A 20320-nucleotide genomic window follows, 5' to 3' on the forward strand; every position below is an offset into this window, starting at 1 on the left:
ATAGCATCCCGTTGCTGAAAGCCCTTTACGTCGCTGAGCGGAATGACTCTAGTTCAAACACGAACTGTGGTGTACTAAAAGCCTACGCTATAACGCTTAAAGGACAAGTCTTCCCCAACAAAAAGTTGAGTTAAATAAAAAGAGAAAAATCCAACAAGCATAACACTGAAAATATCATCGAAATCGGAGGTAAAACAAGGAAGTTTTGATAAATTTCACAAAACAGCTGCATGCACATCCCGGTCGGTATGCGAATTAGGGAACTGATGACATCACTCCCTCATTATTTATTTAGTATATTATTATATGAAATATTCTAATGTTCTCCTCATTATCCTGTGAAATAAAGTTTTATTACCCCCTGTACCTGTGGAATTATATTTGACATTTTACTTGCGCGTATTCTGGGGGGTGCTTTCGGGGTCCGGGCCCTCCGGGTAGGCGAAAAAGGGGGCGCCAAAAAGAGAAAGAAAAGGAGAGGGAAAGAAGAAAAGAAAAAGAAAAAAGGGAAAAGAAAAAGTGAAGGAAGAAAAAAAAAATGGAAGAGGGCGCCGAATGGATGTTCGACATACAGGAGCGCCGAATTGATGTCCGACCTAGGGGGGTGCCGAAATGTTCGATCTAGGGGTGCCTACTTGAAGTTCGATATAGGGGAGTGCCGAATTTATGTTCGACCTAGGGGCGCCGAATTAATGTTCAACACAAGGAGCGCCGAATTGATGTTCAACCGAGGGGGTGCCGAATTAATGTTCGACCTAAGGGCGCCGAATTGAAGTACGGTATAGGGGGCACCGAATTTATGTTCGACATAGGGGGCGCCGAATTTTTGTTCTACCAAGAAGCGCCGAATTGGTGTTCAACCTAGGGGGCGCAGAATTTATGTTCGACATAGATAACATCATGCTCGAAATCGCCAAAGAGAAACTCCAGTTTGATCTTCAACACGACTACATCGATCGCAGTCATCGAACGGGTAAACCAGGTATAATAGTCAGCCAGGATCAAAACACACCGCTGCAGAGTTCGTCGTCATCATCAATTAAATCTGCAAAGTCCTATGCTGCTGCGATATCATCGCCAACATCAGCGAAAAACAAAAATAAGGAGTATCACCGACCAATCATCGTCAAACTCATGACGTACCGTATTCGACAGTCCATCATGACACCACGAAGAAAACTAAAACATACGGGAGTCTCCATCGCGGAAGACCTGACTGCTTCTAACTATGAGATACTAAAAAAACAAGGTCTTCGAAGAAGGTGACTGCAACCTGGTCCAAATATGGTAGAATCTTTGTAGCCCTTCCAACATCAAATGGATAAACCACTAAGAAACAGATCCATTCACTTGCTAAAGCAACCAACCTATAACATGTATAACAGATTACAGTTACCATGGTTACAGTCTTAATAACAGTACCTATTGTAAATATAGCCAATTGGCAGCCAAGGGACTAAGGTTTGCACAGTTTTATATTATCAGTTTACCAAATAATACAATGAAATAAAATCAATAATTCTCAATAATAAAATTCATATATTTGCCTTGAATGAAACTAAATTGGATTGTAGGGTTAAGACAAGTAAACTGCATATTCCCAATTATGTCATTATTCGCTAGGATATAAATCGATATGGTGGTGGTGTTGCCATCATGATTGCTTTCTGTTATAGAAGCTATACCTATCATTATTCGTTTGAAAAATACACACCCAATAGTTTTTGTCAATTGGTACAGGCCACCCAATTCCAATACTGAAATTCTCGATCGTTATGAAGATTTACTATCGTTTGCTAGTGGTTTCATTTATCCATTGATAATAATGGGTGATGTCAATTGTGATATTTCAAAAAAGTCCAATAATTTTTAAACTGTGAAATATAATCGAATAAATCACATTTACTCTTTGGAACAAGTTAATTCCTATATACGCAAGCGAGTTGTAAATACTTCTTCCACCTTAGAGGGATGGTCCAGGCTGAAAGTATACATAGCTTAATAAATAGAGTAGAATTCACTGAGCAAAATGCTGAAAATTTCATCAAAACCGGATAACAAATAACAAAGTTATTAAATTTTAAAGTTTTGCAATATTTTGTGAAAACAGTCGTCATGAATATTCATTAGGTGGGCTGATGATGTCACAACCCCACTTGTTCTTTTGTATTTTATTATATGAAATTAGGTTTATTCAATTTTTTTCCTCCAAGAACTAGAAAAACTGGATTGACAACTGATTTAGTGCATTCGATATTCATTGCTGCAACTTATTTCATTATAAGGGAGACATATTATTGACACAAGTATGGAATAATTAAAAAATTATAATTTTATGTAATAACATAAGAAAACGGAAAGTGGGGATGTGACATCATCAGCCCACCTAATGAATATTCATGATGACTGTTTTCACAAAATATTGCTAAACTTTAAACTTCAATAACTTTATTATTTGTTATCCGATTTTGATGAAATTTTCGGCATTTGCTCAGTGAATTCTACTTTATGTATTAAGATATAAATATTTTCAGCCCGGACGATCCCTTTAATCGATGCTTACTAATTATAGTCATTCCATGAGTTTTCTAATTTGGAAGTCCAGTTTTGTTAGTTCAAATGAAAGATATGTAACAATTGGGAAATGCAGCAATATCAACATTGAAGATTTTAGCAATGACATTCATGACCATAATTGGAATCTAATTGAATATTTTGATTATATAAACGTTGCAGTCGATAAATGGGAAGATCTTTTATTACCGATTGTAAATAAACATATGCCTATGAAAACTAAACGTGTAAAAAGTAAATATTCCCCCTGGTTAGACGAATCTCTTTATAATTTGATCAAAGAGAGGGAGAAGGTTAAAAGCAAGGCCAAATCACGCAATGATGACAACTTATGAAAAGAGTATAGGCACTTGATAAACAAAGTCACTTCAGAAAACAGAAAAGCAAAGAATAAATACTATTATGAAAAGTTAAGTCATAATCCGAGTAAAAGTAATTCTTGGTCAGTTCTTAAATCTATTATTCCAAATGACAATGTTTCGTCTAATATTCCCATATTATATCCTCTGCTGGTACTCTAAGCAAAGCAGATAAGTTCAATTTACATTTTGCTAGTGTAGCTATAATGATATGCCTAGTGGTTTTATATCTGATCCTTCCCCTGTGCAAGATCTCAATAATTCATTAGTCTTGTCTAGGATCGATGTGAAAGATGTCCTAAAATAAATATAAAAAAACTTAAAATCAAAAGATATATTGGTACTGACGGTATATCAACATATATTTTAAAATTTTGTGCTAATGAAATAGCCCCATCTATTACACATTTCATCAATAAGTCGATTGAAGATGGTAAAGTTCCCGATAAATGGAAAGTGGCAAAAATTATACTATTACATAAAAAGGGAGATAAATCGAATCAGGACAATTACAGACCGATCTCCATACTGAAGTGTGTGTCCAAATTATTAGAGAAGAATAGTTCAAAATGGTTTTATAGCTATTTAACTGGACGGAAAATAACAACTTTTTTTTAACAATACCCATTCTGAAATGTGCAAGATATTAAACGGCGTGCCTCAGGGCTCGATTCTAGGGCTGCTTTTATTTGTCTTATTCATAGCGTGTAAACGCGAGTAACTTGCATCGGCTCGCGGTTCAGAACCGGCAATTTGCACCACCAAAGTAGTAGGTTCTGAACCGCGAGCCGATGCAGAATCGGCTTTTTTACTACGTGTAAACAGAAAGCCGATTCTGCATCGGCAATTTGTGCGCATTTCATTTACTTTACCATTGTGACGTAATTGTAAGCGCACTGATCCAGCGTTGTATTTATTATGACGTATATTGTTGGTGTGTGTATCATTTTCAGGTTTCTGCATCGGCTCGCGGTTCTGAACCGCGAGCTGTAACAACGTGTAAACGCAAACCAAAAGCCGATTCTGCATCGGCTTTTGGTTCTGAACTAAATGCCGATTAAGTGTAAACACGGTATTCGTGGCACTAAAATAGTTCGCACATCCCCGCGGTAGTGGCACGCAATTCACGACTAGTTCACGATTACTTCACGACAGGTTACGCATACTTCAAGCATAGTTCGCGAACGATTTGCGCAAGACTGTTAGTGTAGACCCCCGGGGGCCACTTCCATTGACGAGTGGATACCATGCCCGACCACGGGGTCTTGAAAAGCACCATAAACACGTATTTTCCATATTCTGAAAATGCACCCCTTAACAAGTATTGGCGTGTGAAACCCTACCCTTAACAAGTATTGGAAACAAATACTATTGGCAAGTATTTCCAGAACTGAGCCCCTAAACAAGTACAGCGATGTATTCTCCATATTCTAAAAATGCACCCCTTAACAAGTATTGGAAACAAAACGATACTCTTAGCAAACATTCCCTGAAATGAACCCCTAAACAAGTAGGCCTACAGAGATATTTAATTGTAATGTCACGCGTCCGTCGGTCGTCGGTTTTACCTTTGGACACCATTATTTTGGTTTAGTACGGCCCACCTTCCACACCTCGCGCAAATTGGACTCTAAACACGTAGTGTTGGGGCAAAAAGGACATCCTTTATAAAACATTTTGATTTTGTTTTATCATCCCCGCATATTTGTCCCTAAACACGTATATTTTTCCGAGCGAAATAGATACCCTTTTTTCAATATTTTTGTGTTTTTGACACCCTTATCACGTTACGTACATGTACGTAACGTGCCCTATCTTGAAAAAGACATCCTTTTTACGTGTATTTTTGGTCGCGCATGGTATCCACTCGTCAATGTAAGTGCCCCCCCCCCCCCCGGGTGTAGACCACGTTATCAGTGTAAGTTGTCCTAATCATCGAACGTAGTGGGCGTCAACACCAGAACGTTGCAATATTTAAATTTGCGCCAGATACGTCACAAAATACGGTGTCGAGAATATTTGCTGAAAGCACGTCGGGACAGTGCGTGAACACTGCGTGAACTATGCGGAAACATGTCGCAACTATGTCGTGAACGTGTCAAGACAATGCGTGAACTGATACAGCCAAGTCGTGCCATACAGTGTCCTGCACTGGCACGCATCATTGCAAGCACCATAATGCGTGCAAGTGTCAACCGGGCATTAGGTGACGATCCTGTTCATGATTAGATAAAGTGCTTAGAATGTCCAACTTTGGGTCGAAAGGTAAACAAATATTCAGCTCGCGATTCGCGCTCGCATAAAAAAAATTTGTGTTAGATACTCATTCTGTTCATGATCTCCAAAAATGCTTAAATGTTATTTATTTGTTGCAAATCTTTATGCAGAGTAGCCTGATCAGCTTTATACAAAAATCTGTCAAATCATACAATATGTACAATTAAAATGTTCATAACAATCACTGGTCTTCCACAGGGCACAGAGATAGATAAGGTAACGATCCTGTTCATGGTTAGATAAAGTGCTTAAAATGTCAAACTTTGGGTCGGAATATAAAAGAATTTAAGATCGCGCTTCGCTCTCACATAAAACGAGTGATACGAGATACCCACCCTGTTCATGATTATCAATAGTGCTTAAAATGTCCAAATTTTAGGTCAAATATCAAATTGTTTTAGCTCGCGCTTTGTGCTCGCATCAGTTATTCATACCCATCCTGTTCATAGTTACAAAAAAAAGTGTTTAGAATGTCAAGCTTTGGGTGGAAATTCAAAAGTTTTGAGCTCGCGCACACTCGCATATAATGTTGAGATAGATACCCATCCTATTTATGATTACCAAAAGTACTTATAGATTTTCCAAATTCGAGGTTAGAATATCAAAAAATTTCAGCTCGTGTTTCGCGCTAGCATCAATATTGTTTAGATATTACGTATGTATACCCATGATGTTCACGGTGGCAAGAAGTGATTAGAATGTCCGATCGGGAAACACATAGATGAAAATATTCCCCCCCCCCCCTGTTGGCGGAATCTGTATCCGCCCCTGGTAAAGAAATTACCGCTCCCGCACACATAATATTAGTAGGGCCTAGTCCTGACCACTCTGATGAAAAGTATTAACTAAATTGAAACCCAAAGTGCTTAAAATTATATGCCTTCTGGTCGCATTTATTATTTTTTAAATGTTATTACAACATATTCATGGATTTTTTTTTTCATGAACACATAAAAAAGTGGTCGTCGATTGCCTTTTTTTTTCACGTGATTATGAAATATTAAGATAAATCAACATGCATCTAAGGCACTTATGATTGCCTGGCGGGGGGGGGGGGGGCGCCATGTTCCGAAAAGTTCTCAGGGACGCCAAAATTAGGTCGGGTCCCGGGCTGCAAAATCCTGATACGCGCCTGTTTTATGGTTCAGTCCAGGGGCGTCGATCCATTTTTCAGATTGGGGGGGGGGGCGAAATCATTAACGTTCCAAAGGCGCTCGATCGTACAAAACACCCACCCACACACACACACACACACACACACACACACATACATATATATATATATATTATATATACACACATACACACACACACACACATATATATATATATATATATATGTATATATCTATATATATGTATGACTCATGAGACACAGACACGTATCTCACTACACAGATAGTACGAGTGCCGAGAGTGAGCTCAAATTTCTTTATATTCTGAGCTGAAAACTTGATATTCTAAGCATTTTTGGTACCAATGATTAAGATTTGTATCTAAAAGAGAATAGATGCGAGTGCGAAGCGCGAGCTGAAAATTTTGATATTTCGATCTGAAAAAATGACAGTTTACTGGACGTTTTTGATAAAGAACAAGCTATATATCCAAGAAAAGATGATTGCAAATTGAAGCAGTTCTTTTGAGGCTTAGAACTGAAAATGGGACATTTACATTCACCAATTTAATCATGAAAAGTATGGGTTTTTGCTACAGAAATGATGCGAGCGCGAAGCGCGAGCTGAAAATTTTTATATTCCAATCTGAAAAGCGGACATTTTGAGCACGATTTTAAATAAAGAACGAGTTGTGTATCTCAATCTCGCTTGCTGAACATTACAATCTTGTTTTTTTTTAATGCATATCCGGAATTATTGGGGGGGCAAAATGATATGTTTGCCCCCCAAATATTTTCATTGGTGGGGCGATCGCCCCCCCCCCCCCTGCCCCCCCAGGATCGACGCCTCTGGTTCAGTCAAGTTGGTCCGTATTGTCAAATCTGTAGAAATTGAAATATTGTATATTTCAAACAATAAAAAACGAGATAGTGAGTGAGGGACATCATCGATTCTCTCATTTGCATGTGACTAAATTTTGCATGTTAGTGAAAAATACGCGAAACTTTAAAACGTCATAATTTTCTTATATCACATTGCGTTTTTTATGAAATTTACAGCATTATCTTTTGTCTGATTTTTCTCTATTGATTCAAATCAACATTTTTCTGAGGTTGACTTGACCTTTAAATACGCTTCCATTATATTGAGAAAGGTTTTTTTTTTAATTACTTTCACCCATTTGTTGCTATCCGCATCAACGGCGACCCATGCCCCAACACTGCCTGAAAATTCGGGTTTGTTAAGTCTTCCTCTGTACGGTTCATGACCGAGTCCCCAGACCGATGAAGAAGTTAAACTGCTGTCTGGTATACGACCGTCTTCTACGCCGAGTCCCTCACCTAGCAGAGGACGGCAACCATGCTTTCCATCGACATTGAATGCCGCTGAAATAAATAAGAGAACAGAATAAATTAAATTCGAGCCTGCAAGTCATCCATTCCAAAGCAATTATGGATGTAACTGTTCCTAATCATGGTAGCCAGTGAGGTTATAATTCATTTTCAATGCAATTAATTTTGTGTTACGGTGAACCCCCCTCCCCCTCCAAAAAGAGAAGATTTAAGTGGATTTGGTCATGGAACTCAACTTAGCGACTCCTTCAAGATATTCAAATCAAGTCTATTGATATCCCCTGGAACTGACCCTATCATGGCTCTTATATCCCCGACCCAATTTGCTTTACACACTTGATACCTTTAAGCCAACAGACAGATCAAATTTTTACATGAGAATGAAACCACTGGACCAGCATGACCAGGTAAGTTTGTGAGAAAAAAATCCTGTTGAGAAAATAAGAAAGTTGTGAGCATTTGAATGTCGACAATACTTATGCTGTGGTATCCTCTCAAAGTTATTTCGACCAAGATGTCAACATTCAGTAGTCGATTCATAACTTTTTTTTCCTGCATACATCTGTTTCTCTTATTTCTATGTTTTATACGATTTCAATTGAGCCCGATTGCATAAAAGTAACTATTTATTAAATTTGCCATGCAAATGGATCCCTGAAATTCTTGATTCTGACTGACTGCGGAGTACCACGTTAATTACCATTGGATGGCAAAGTTTAATGATAGGGATTTTCGCAAAGCGGCGCAGAATGAATTCTACAACACACCAAATACATTGAAAGTCACCACAATGAAGTGTTTGTCGAGGGTCGGTCAATCGGAACAGCAGCTTCGTTCGACGTTTGAGAGCTGACGAGAAATTGCAAATATGTCGTATGTCAAGATTCACGGATGAAAATGCTGTTTCGATTCACCGACCCTTGACCCCCGACCAGTGGCGTACCTAGGATTTTCCACAGGGGGGGGGGGCAAAACCGTCCGCCAAAAAATTTGACAAGCAAAAAAAAAAAAAAAAAAAAAAAAAAAGGGTCTTCAAGTTCGTCAGGGGGGACAATAAAGGTCTTCAAGCTCGTCAGGGGGGGGCAAAAAAGGTCTTTCAAGCTCGTCAGGGGGGCAGGGATACGTCCTTTGCATGGGTTGTGGCTCGTCAGGGGGGGCAGACTGCCCCCCCCCCCTGCCCCCCCCCCCCCCGTAGGTACGCTAGTGCCCCCGACTTCCCCGAAGGCCATATTTGTAAAATAAGAAACTTACAGTAATTGAATACTGTACTCTGAACCTACCAATAATATCTGTTACAGGTCCAAGACCAAATAGTTCCATCCTCATAGCTATATGTCCGTAAAATGTCTTTGGATGAACCCGAAATGATCGCCCAGCGATTGGTCTAATGAACATATGAGTCACGTGGCTATCTTTGTCATAATTTCCTGGAAATACCTATATTAGAATAAAACAATCATTCAATAGAATATACAGTGTCCCAGAAAATCGGAAAGTGTTTGGGCAGAATGACATTTTCTTTCACACAAATTGTTAAGTTAACAATCATCGTTTGTTTACAATATTGCATTATTTTTCCTAACCTTGAGACAACATGGCTGAAGGCTTTTTATCAGATTATATTCGACAGTTGCACAGCCAGTAATATTTCAATTATAAATCCATTAAATACAGAACACAAAACCTGCTGAAGTCGTTATTTTTCTCCTTTTCTAATTACCTCGACTGATCCAGAGTACACACTTAGGTAATCAGTCCAGGTAATGGTGTCCAAACTAGAAGAAACAATAAATGATGTGACCCACTGAAGGACTTCGTGCCTTCCCTGAACGGTTACAGCCGTTATGATATAACTGGACTCGAATTGGACCTGCATCCATTGATACTCATTGGAATAGAATGGAATCCAGGTAGATAGAGCGTTTAACCGACCAGAACGACCGCAGTGCATGTTAGTTCCAAAGCAGCCCGACTCAGATATTGCCGAATCAGGCAACGCACCACTTTCAAGGCCTAGAGGTCTACCAGATACATTACACGAGTTCACTGTGGTAAATGGAAGGAAACTCGTTATAAAATCATATTTTGAAATAATATTGAATAAACAATTAATAGAAGTGAACACGGTAATACATTGCGTCCTAATCATGCTAATCATTTCATTTCATTTTAGATCACATTGTCCTATTTTTCCACACACACTCTACCTGAGCCCATGTTCTTGTCCGTGCAATAAACCAAGGTTTAAGATATACAAATTGTTAACAGAAGAAGAAAAACATCTGGGACAATTTGGCGTCGAACACCAGACATGTCTTTAACTGTTAATCTGGAATTAAGTTTGGCATGTCTATTTGGCAGCTTGATTGTATATTTTATGATGCCCCCTGGTTTTTTTTTATTATTTATCAGTGACAACTAAACAGCGTTCCATTGACTTGTAGGACTTTTTTCCCCGACAGGTCCTGTTTTATCCGAGAGTTACCATAGTAACACTGCTTTTCAGCCAATCAAAAGCAAGGAAAGTTGACAGATCTGACAACATGTTGATATAATGCTCCCCTGATCACACCATAACTTAACATATAGCAATGTACTGCAAATTTTGGTGACAGGGCTGTAATCAAAATGACAAAATCTCAATGATTCTTTTAATCAAGCCTGGGTTTTTCTTTTCAATCAGTTAAAAAAAAGACTCACAATAGCGATGATTATTAGAAGAAATATAAATTCAACTCCCTCTGTAGTATATTACCACAATACCATAAAAACTACTATACGTCTACTCCTCTCCATATGTCTTATCATAATAGCAGTAATTAATAAATACTTGATTTAAGCTATCTTGATGATAATGGTGATGATTATGTATTTAGTTAAAAACTAATAGCAAAAGTAGTGGTAGTAATAGTAGTTCAACAATAGTTGCATAGCAGATATACTCACCAGGGCAACATATTACGGCTATAGTCTCGCTTTCGTTGATTCCACCAACTCTAGTCTCGTACCAGCACTCAGTTATGTTCATGACGTCATCAGGACACACCACTGATACAACCTCAGAAGGGGCGATGAACTCATACACCGCACCACTTACAGTAGCAAATACTCCTTGTTTGAGATGCGGGAATGTAAAGAAAAAAAATCACAAGCTTTGTCGAACAAATATATACATATACTACATAAATACACATACATATATAGAACGAGTGACTGAACACGATGCTTCCATACATTGAATAAAAATATGAACGATTGTATCATGTAGACAGGTACTACAAGAACTAATCAGCCTTCCCCTTTGCCCTTGCAATCATAAAATCATATTTTGATAAGGTACCGGAGTCTTCAATTGTTGAAATATTAGTTGTACATTAATCTTGATATATTGTATAAAAAGCTCCAATCAATTCCTTGCCATAGAAACCTATTTGTTAAAATGATACTTTTAATAAACTGTGCCACTCCCTTTGATTCCAATTACCCGAACCTCTTTTTTTCTAATCCTTATGAATATTTAAGTAAAAAGGGGCACTTGAATTGAGAGCTAACTAGCATGCCGTATAGACAAATATCAATATGCAATGATGAGGATTGTAATGATGATGATGATGACGATAATAATTATGATGATGATGATAATGATGATGACGATGGTGATTATGATGACTGTGACAATAGCGAGAATGGCAATGACATGGATAGCCCCGATGATCGGCAAATAATACTCAATAAGGTGTTAAATCCCGGGGAGTACTCAGTATTAATGTGTGATACGTATTTGCCGCGGTTGCGACCCCCATTTTCCCTTCCAGAGCATCACCAATTCAGAAAGCCATAGAAATTCTTATTTTTCCCCGTTCCGGAGACTCCCAAAACTCCCAAATTTATCATTTCTCATTTTATTGCACACCCATCATGAACTACTCAGCCGGTCGGAGCGACGAGCACCGACGCCCGCAGCTAGCTTGCGCAAGCCCGATATGAATCTAGCAAGACGCGCGCGTGTTTTTTTTTTTTTTTTTTTATATAGCCGCTACCAATTACGCCTACGATCTAATGAGTTCCGATGATTCTCCTTTTTGATGTGGTCAGTTCCAGAGCATTGCATTTTAGCAATCGTTGATCCAAGAGCCGTTCCGGAGACCCCCGTTTTAAGACCAAGATTTAGTTCAAGAGCCCCCGACCCCCGGCTTTGGCGCGGCACATAGGTATCATGTTATAATTTGAGTACCCCCCCCCCCCCCCACCCGGGTGTTGAATACCTTCAAAACCTAGGTACTGACATGCCAGCTGAGAAAGATTCATGTTCCATTGTTGTTGATGTATCAAGACATACGTGTTAGAGCGCGGACGGGATGTCAGAGCGAGTGGTCCCTCGGATACATTATCACCAAGAAGCTTTACAGACAGGATATTCATGTCTATAGATTTCGATCCAATAAAAACACAAAATTCAGAAAGAACTATTATTAATATTATCATTAAGAAATGGTTCAAGGACTGCTTGATCCTTCAATTATTGATTGGGTGTAAATGAAATACAAAACCATAATTCTTTTTAAAATATTGATATTTTCCAGCGATCTTGCAATACCGAGTGAGTGAAAGAAAATGAACACAGAATAGATTAGATTCCAAAACACAAAGTTCCTACTGGATAATTATTTAATGGGACAAAAAAAAAATCCCAATGCCAAAATGGTTTTATGCATCATCGGCTTTAGGGAGGATTGTTTCTACCAAAGGACTCGTGTGTGTGCGTCGCAGATTCAATTTTTAGATTAAATGGGATTTATTCATTATTTCTATTTTTATTTCATATAGGCAATGAAGTGTATGATAATATTGCTGCAAGTAAATGGATTCACATCGTGGCAAAGAATTGCAGGAAATAAAGTCTAGATTTGGGTTTAGGATTGAGCTAGGATTAGGGTTAGGGTCACTTACCATTCTCGCATCTGTTACCCTGGTAACCATTGATGCAGATACAAGAGAATCCAATTTCTGTTTCCTCACAAGTTCCTCCATGCAGGCAAGGGTTCGAAAGACATGCTGCAATAGCACGGACAGAACGAAAGATGGATAACATATATATATCGTTTGTAGGACATAATAGTGTTTTTATGTTTGATAATATGTAAAGACATTACCCGGTAGCAAAACTGACATTTACATTATACCGATTAATGATAATAATAAAAACATCATATTTCCCGATGGTTGCCACTTCAGTTCCGAAAACTATTCTCCCAGCGAGCCCTGCTTAACACGATTGTTATTATTACCCCGGTTGGAGCACATCTGACTAGATCGGGTGCTTGAGCTTTCGAGGAAGTTCTTCCTGCCGGGTACCCATTTACCTCACCTGGGTTGAGTGCAGCACTATGTAGAAAAAAATATTGCTGAAGGAAAACACGCTATGGCTGGGAATCGAATACTCGTCCCTCAGATTGAAAGATGAGAGTCTTAACCCCTAGACCATAATGATATTCTATGAAAATCTTTTTGTTATTGTTGTATGATCATAATCCACCATCACTTTATACTTAAGACAATGTGAGATATCGGTATTGATTGTGGCATCAACCAAATTTACTTTATCAATATTTTCGATATTATTGTTTGTCAAGGGGAAAAATCATTTGCAAAGAGAGTAACGCGTATCCTCATATTGAACCATACATTTGATATACGCTCTCTTCTATAACAATTGACAATGATTTATTGCGACCGGTGGAAACTTATATTACTCCACTTACATGCTGCCCACGATAAGACATTTTTTTGTATTGAAATGGTTGTCACATATTTTCCAACTTACCGAAGCCCCCCCCCCGAAAAAGATAAATAAATAAATGAATGAATGAATTAATTAATTAATTAATTAATTAATTAACTAAAAATAAAAAAAAAATAAAAAAAACATTCATTAATTATTTAATTAGTAAATCAAAAGAAAAATCATATCAAATAAAAACAAGAATGAAAATACACATTCACATTTCATGAACAAGTTGTACATATTTTGTTTAACATGGTCATAAATTATACAATAAATCCATATCCCATATGATTATACAAAATATACATCAAACTTCAAGATACCGGAAATTAATACGTTTCAACAATTACAAAATAAAATATTAACAAGATGTATTAAATTAATTACCAAAGAGAAAAAAACAATGACAAAAATTGATGTTCATCCTCCCACCCCGACCCCCTCCCCAGGTATAGAGCACCCTCCCCTTTATGCCTACTCTACATGGAAGGGACTCCAAGTTCCCGTATTTTCATGCGTTTTCTGCAAGAAAAATATATGAGAAACAAGTACGTATTTTTGCTTAATTGTTTTTTTTTTTGGGGTGGTGGTGGTTTTGTCTCTCGCTCTATATATACCTCTGCCTCTCTCTCCCTATATTTTCCTTTAATGTAGATTCTCCCATTTCTGAAATACATTGATTGATCGATTGATTGATTAATTAATTGATGAATTGATTTGATTTATTTATTTACCAACAATATTCACATGTTTACAGGTTATGAAACAAATTGCATAACAGCTACAAATGTATAAAAATACGATGGTAAATGGGACCAGAAAATAGCACAAGTGCTAATCGAACCTGGCCCTACAAAATAAATAGAAAATTACTCTTGTAAACATATAAAATAATAATACTAACGTTTTATTTAACCAGAATAGCCACTTCAGTTATGCAACTGCTCTACCATCGGGTCCTGCATAAGTATGTTATTATATCATGTATATTATATTCCATAATATTTCTTCAAATTGATGATTAAAAGAATGATAGGTCTATCATTAATCATCTAGTACTGCTGTCCCTAAAATTTTTACAAAATTGACATAAGCAACAAACGGGATATTTCTATCAGGTCAGTTACCATTGTCATAACGTTAAGTAATATATGTATCAGCTGGTGAAATACATTTTGCTCCTCAGAGGCCAGTGTACCATTTGTATCGATGATTGATTGGCAACCAATTGCAAATATTGTTATTTCTTGAAAATTAAATGGATGAATTTAAATGCTATCGGTGGTCAACGCTGACCAAAAAATCGAGAGGGTCGGTTACGTAATGTATAATAATCAACCTTTGTATTCTCCTTATACCAATTTATATGAAAATCTGACCTCAATTCAATAAATGAAATTCTGAAATAGCAATATTATCTGTTATACAAGAGTTTATATACAAGCTATCCGCCAAATCCCACATGTTGTGAATATTTTTTCAGATGTAATCCTTTCCATGGCGTTTGTGCACAAGGGTCATTTAAGCATTTTTCCTCCATTGTTTGCGAATAGGGCCCCAGACAAATTAATGTTACCGTAGTATTCAGGTATTATCATACATATGAACAGGGTATAGCTGAAAAAAATCAAGGTTTCGTAGGTATTTCATGGGATTGCCAATATAAACATCGTCTTACTCTTCGATAAAAACCATTCGCAGATTTAGTGGAGGTTTATGCAAAAATAACTCTTTAAAATCAAACTGATGATTGTTTATATAAGAAGAAAACACAATTAAGAAAACTAACGAAAAGTACCCCCAAAAAATGCATATTTATTGACTCTCTTCAGTGTGTTTGAATTTGCATTTCAACAACATAATAGAAAAAAATGTACAAGGCATAATACAGAACATAAGCAAAAATGACATCAGTTAAAAATTTAGTTAGAAAAAATAAGGCCTAAAGCAAAGAAACATGGAGGAATTTTCATTAATCATTATTTCATAAAGGTGTTTTAGGATACAATTATATCCCCTGATCAAGAGTCATGTAAAGACCATGAATTATAATTAATACAATAAAAGTCTTCCGGTTGATTATGGAAACCAGGTCTGATGACAAGATGAGAATTGATTGAAAACTAATTAAGCAGTTCGAATCGTAAGGGTTTTTTTTCCTAATTTTCGCCATATAATATATTTTTACCATGGCAATAACATCCCTAAAAGACACACAAAATTGTGTCTTGTACATCTTCACCTCAATACATAAGTAGTTATAACTGCAAGATTTTAACCTTATTTTTGCCCAAATATACTGTTTCCGTGGCAACACAATTTCCTACACATTGGAAAATGTGTCTTGCACATTTTTATTCCAGGCCAATATACTAACACTAACCCTATATACCACCTATACCACCAACTCTTCTGCTTGTTTATTCATCTGCATTCAGAAATTTTGGCGCATTGAGATTTCACGACAAACAGAATATCTGTTCAAAATGGGTCTGAATTTAAAAACTAAGTGAATGCAAAATAATGCACGAGGATTGTGTTTTGCACTGGCACTAGTCTATATATCGGACCACGTTAAATTCATAAATTCTGACATTTTCACCCATTTTGTTCACTGTTCCCGTTGTCAGATTTTTAAGCATACCCTATTTTAATCCTTATACATATACAAAGGAGAGGATTTCATGTTTTTGTCTGCCATGTCCGTATAATTTCACTAACAGACCAGGGGTGGTATTCTGAGATCCATTTTATCTCAGATAAAATAAAATATTTTATCTCCGTTAAAATCAGTGAGATAAAATACCCTTAAAATCTCTCCGAATTGGTATTCTGAGAACAATTTTATCTTCATTTTATCTCTGTAAGACACACCTATTTTTTAATCAATATCCAATTAGAAATGCGCTTTTATAGCTCTCTCATATCACTCAACCAATGAAAATCCATTCCGCCAGGAGGTGTGGCAAAGGAGTGAGATTGCGTCAATCTATTTACTTCAAATACGCTTGCAATATACGCTTGCGCGTCTTTACAGAGATTTCTTTTAAAAAAAATGACAATACTCTCATCTTTTTTCGAAGTCTATATTTCCTCTTTTCAAGCATCATTTCAAAGACAATATTAGTCAAGAAAAGTCTCATGAAATACTTCCTGATTGTACAGGAATAACGTTAAGGTATTATTCTCAATAAATATATAATTTTTCTTCATTTTCATGTCAACATTTGTAGTTAATTCACCAAGAAATAATGATGAAATCAACGTCGCGGAGATAAAATAGCCCCTACCCTCTTTTAAGTTTATTTTATTTTTCTTCAAAGTAACATGAGCGCAAGCACATCATCCGCGTTGCAATGGCCAGATACGCGAAGGGTATGTCTACGCAGACACTCCCCATTTGCGTATTATCTGAAGATACGCAAGATAAAATTTCTACGCAAGATAAAATTTAAAATTTTATCTGAAAGATAAAATGTCATCTCAGAATACCAATTTCATTTTAAGAGATAAAATAAAATATTTTAAAGATAAAATGACCTCAGAATACCGCCCCAGAATATTATTAGACAGTTCAGTTATACCATGAATGAAAAAAATAATAATCACTTGCCGTAACTGAAATTAAGCCTCGCGTCAATAATGATTAATTGTCCATTCGCATAAGCGCATGATAACTATTAATCAGTTACAGTCTACTTGTCGACGTCATCAAGAATGTGTTCAGCATACTGGAGAAAAACAGTGTCACACATTATTTGGAAATGTGAATCAACTATTGATAATACTCAAATATCACATCATGCTCCATACTGTAAACACACTTTTGGACACACTGTTAAAACTATGTAGAGCACATTGTGAGACACTGTGGAACACACTGTTGAACACACTATGAAAGACACTGTGGAAGTTGATGTGAACACACTGTGGAATACACTTTGAACACACTATGGGATACACTGTGAACCCACTGTGGGATACACTGTGAACACACTATGGAAAACACTGTGGGAGTCAATATGAACACACTGTGTACACACTATGACAGACACTGTGGGAGTCAATGTCAACACACTGTGGGATACAATGTGACCACACTATGGAAAACACTGTGGGAGTCAATATGAACGCACTGTGGAACATACTGTGTACACACTATGAAAGATAATGTGGGCGTTGATGTGAACACACCGTTTATACCCTATAAAAGATAATGTGGGAGTCGATATGAACACACTGTTGAACACACTATAGAAGACACTGTGGGAGTCGATGTGAACACACTGTGGGATACACTGTAAACACACTGTGGGATACACAGTGAACACACTATGACAGACACTGTGGGAGTCAATGTCAACACACTGTGGGATACAATGTGACCACACTATGGAAGACATTGTGAGAGTCAACGTGAACACGCTATGGAAGACACTGGGGAGTTGATGTGAACACACTGTGGGATACACAGTGAACAAACTATGACAGACACTGTGGGAGTCAATGTCAACACACTGTGGGATACAATGTGACCACACTATGGAAAACACTGTGGGAGTCGATGTGAACACACTGTGGGATACACTGTGGGAGTCAATGTTAACACACTGTGGGATACACTGTGAACACACTATGGAAGACACTGTGAGAGTCAATATCAACACACTGTGTACACACTATGAGAGACACTGTCGGAGTCGATGTGAACACACTGTGGAAGTGTGGACCATGTTGTGTGGTCACACTGTGAACACTTTTTGGAAGATATTTCGGAGATATTTAATTGATTATATTACGAGTTAAAATAAAGCCCTAAATCAAATGTAATGGAAATTGTATGCTGATAAAGTGTATAGTATTTTGACATTTTTTTTTATTTCCAAGGGTTAAATTTGCTCCATATTTCAAAACCAACGTAAGTCTTCTTGACATGTCATTCGACTTCCGAAACTTCTGTTTGTCACTCATTCATACATCTATGCGCTCTTTGAACTGAACAGTTATTCACATAAATGACACCTAATGCTCTTCAAATATTTTAACTTTTATACAACTTGCAGATGATACTAGTATAGTCATTACTAGTATATTCATTGTGGAGCGTTGTGGGCCAGTGGATTAGTCTTCGGACTTTGAAATAGAGGGTCGTGGGTTCGAAACCCAGCCATGGCGTAATTTCCTTCGGCAAGAAACTGATCCACAATGTGCTGCACTCAACCCAGGTGAGGTAAATGGGTACCGGTAGGAACTAATTCCTAAATAAAGTTGTGTGCGCTATGAACGCCTAGCTTAGTCGGGTAATATAGGAGCGCCTTGAGCACCTAACAAGGTGGACATGTGCGCAATATAAATACCCTATATTATTATTATTATTATTACTCATAATGATATTTCCTTCATTACCTACACTCTAACAAATGAACTGCAAAATTTAAGCAATTTGTTAAAATGTAACGAATTAGTTATAAACATGTTTAAAACAAATTTTATGATATTTAGTATCATTAGTTATGATATTAAGGACATTAAATTACAAATGGATGGATTTCAATTATTACATACAAATCATTCCAAAATTCTAGGTATCCTTATGAACTCATGTCATGGAAATATCATATCGAGGATGTCTGTGTAAAATATCTAAAGTTGTCGATGTATTGTATCGCTTAAGTTATGTTCGCTAGCCTAAAATACTTCTTTTCATTGATAATATCTTGTTTCTCCCACATATTTCATATTGTAATATTATCTGGGTTTGTTGTTCAAAATATCTATCTGATAGAGTATTCAAATTTATGTTATTTATCTTTATGTTATTCACACTCTGCTCTAATATTTCATAAACTCAAACTATTAAAGTGATTGTTTAACATTGGTTTGACTTTAAAAAAAATCTGAGCTAGAAGGTCACACATGTCACCAGTGTCTGTGACATGTTAAATAAATGAAGCCCAGAAAAAATTGCGTTCGAAAATAATTATTTAGTGCTTCAAAAATTGAAATATAAAGTGACCGGAAACACCATCTTAATTTCATCCCATACACTCATGTGTATTATTTAGGCGTCTAGTAGACGCCTATTTACAAAATCGGGGTTTGCCTTGTAGTTTTAGCTTTTCTTTCTCAATAATGGTTGTTTTCAGGGTTTATTGGTTCTAATACATGCACTTGTACACATGTTTCATCTTGGTTTAAGAATTTTTTAAATCGGCTGCTCACAAAGTTAAACAATACATTTAACTGTGTATGATATCATGAATCTACAGATTGGAATTTTTATGTATAAATGTAAACTTCGTCTACACCCTCTTCATATTTCTAATATATTTCCCCTTAATCTAGATTTGCATTCTTATGAAACCCGATCTGCCAATGACTTTCATTTTCCAAAGGTTTGAACATCATATGCTAAATCCACTCTTTTATTCACTGGCCCTAAACTGTGGAGTTCCCTACCAAAAGAAATTAAAAACTCAGTATCACTCCATTCCTTCAAACGTTATTTCAAAAAGTACCTCATTGTTAAATTTTTAACAAATAACTGTAGAGCCTACAAATCAAGCTTTTTAGTATTGTTTTAGTATCGTTTTTGTATTGTTTATGTCCCAATTACCTTGGGAAGTATTGTGGGTAAGATATTTGATTCTGTGATTTTTGCTGAAGGAAAATCTGGCATTGACTTCTTCGGATTTACAATTTGGGTTTAAGAAATATTCACCGACTACTCATTGCACACTTGCAATGTTGGAAACCATTTCATATTATATCATTTTTTAAAGAAATGTATATGTTGCTATGCTTGATGCATCAATCAATATGTACACAAATCAGGCACTAGGTAAAGTGGGGAAGTCA

General features: G+C 36.8%; 1 protein-coding gene across 1 annotated transcript in view; it reads right to left on the bottom strand.

Annotated features, from left to right (window-relative positions):
* Positions 1–3198: 3198 nt before the first annotated feature.
* The window catches only part of LOC129280425 (venom prothrombin activator oscutarin-C non-catalytic subunit-like), a 25705-nt gene continuing 8583 nt past the window's right edge, over positions 3199–20320 (bottom strand). Inside the window, exons 2-8 of the mRNA XM_054916452.2 lie at positions 12628–12732; positions 11943–12101; positions 10624–10788; positions 9398–9723; positions 8958–9114; positions 7496–7710; positions 3199–3231 (exon numbers count right to left, since the gene is read on the bottom strand). Of these exons, the coding sequence (XP_054772427.2) occupies positions 3199–3231; positions 7496–7710; positions 8958–9114; positions 9398–9723; positions 10624–10788; positions 11943–12101; positions 12628–12732 (1160 nt within the window). The remainder of the gene's footprint in view (positions 3232–7495; positions 7711–8957; positions 9115–9397; positions 9724–10623; positions 10789–11942; positions 12102–12627; positions 12733–20320) is intronic.

Source organism: Lytechinus pictus, chromosome 17, assembly GCF_037042905.1.
Source record: "Lytechinus pictus isolate F3 Inbred chromosome 17, Lp3.0, whole genome shotgun sequence".
NCBI classification, from domain to species: Eukaryota; Metazoa; Echinodermata; class Echinoidea; order Temnopleuroida; family Toxopneustidae; genus Lytechinus; species Lytechinus pictus.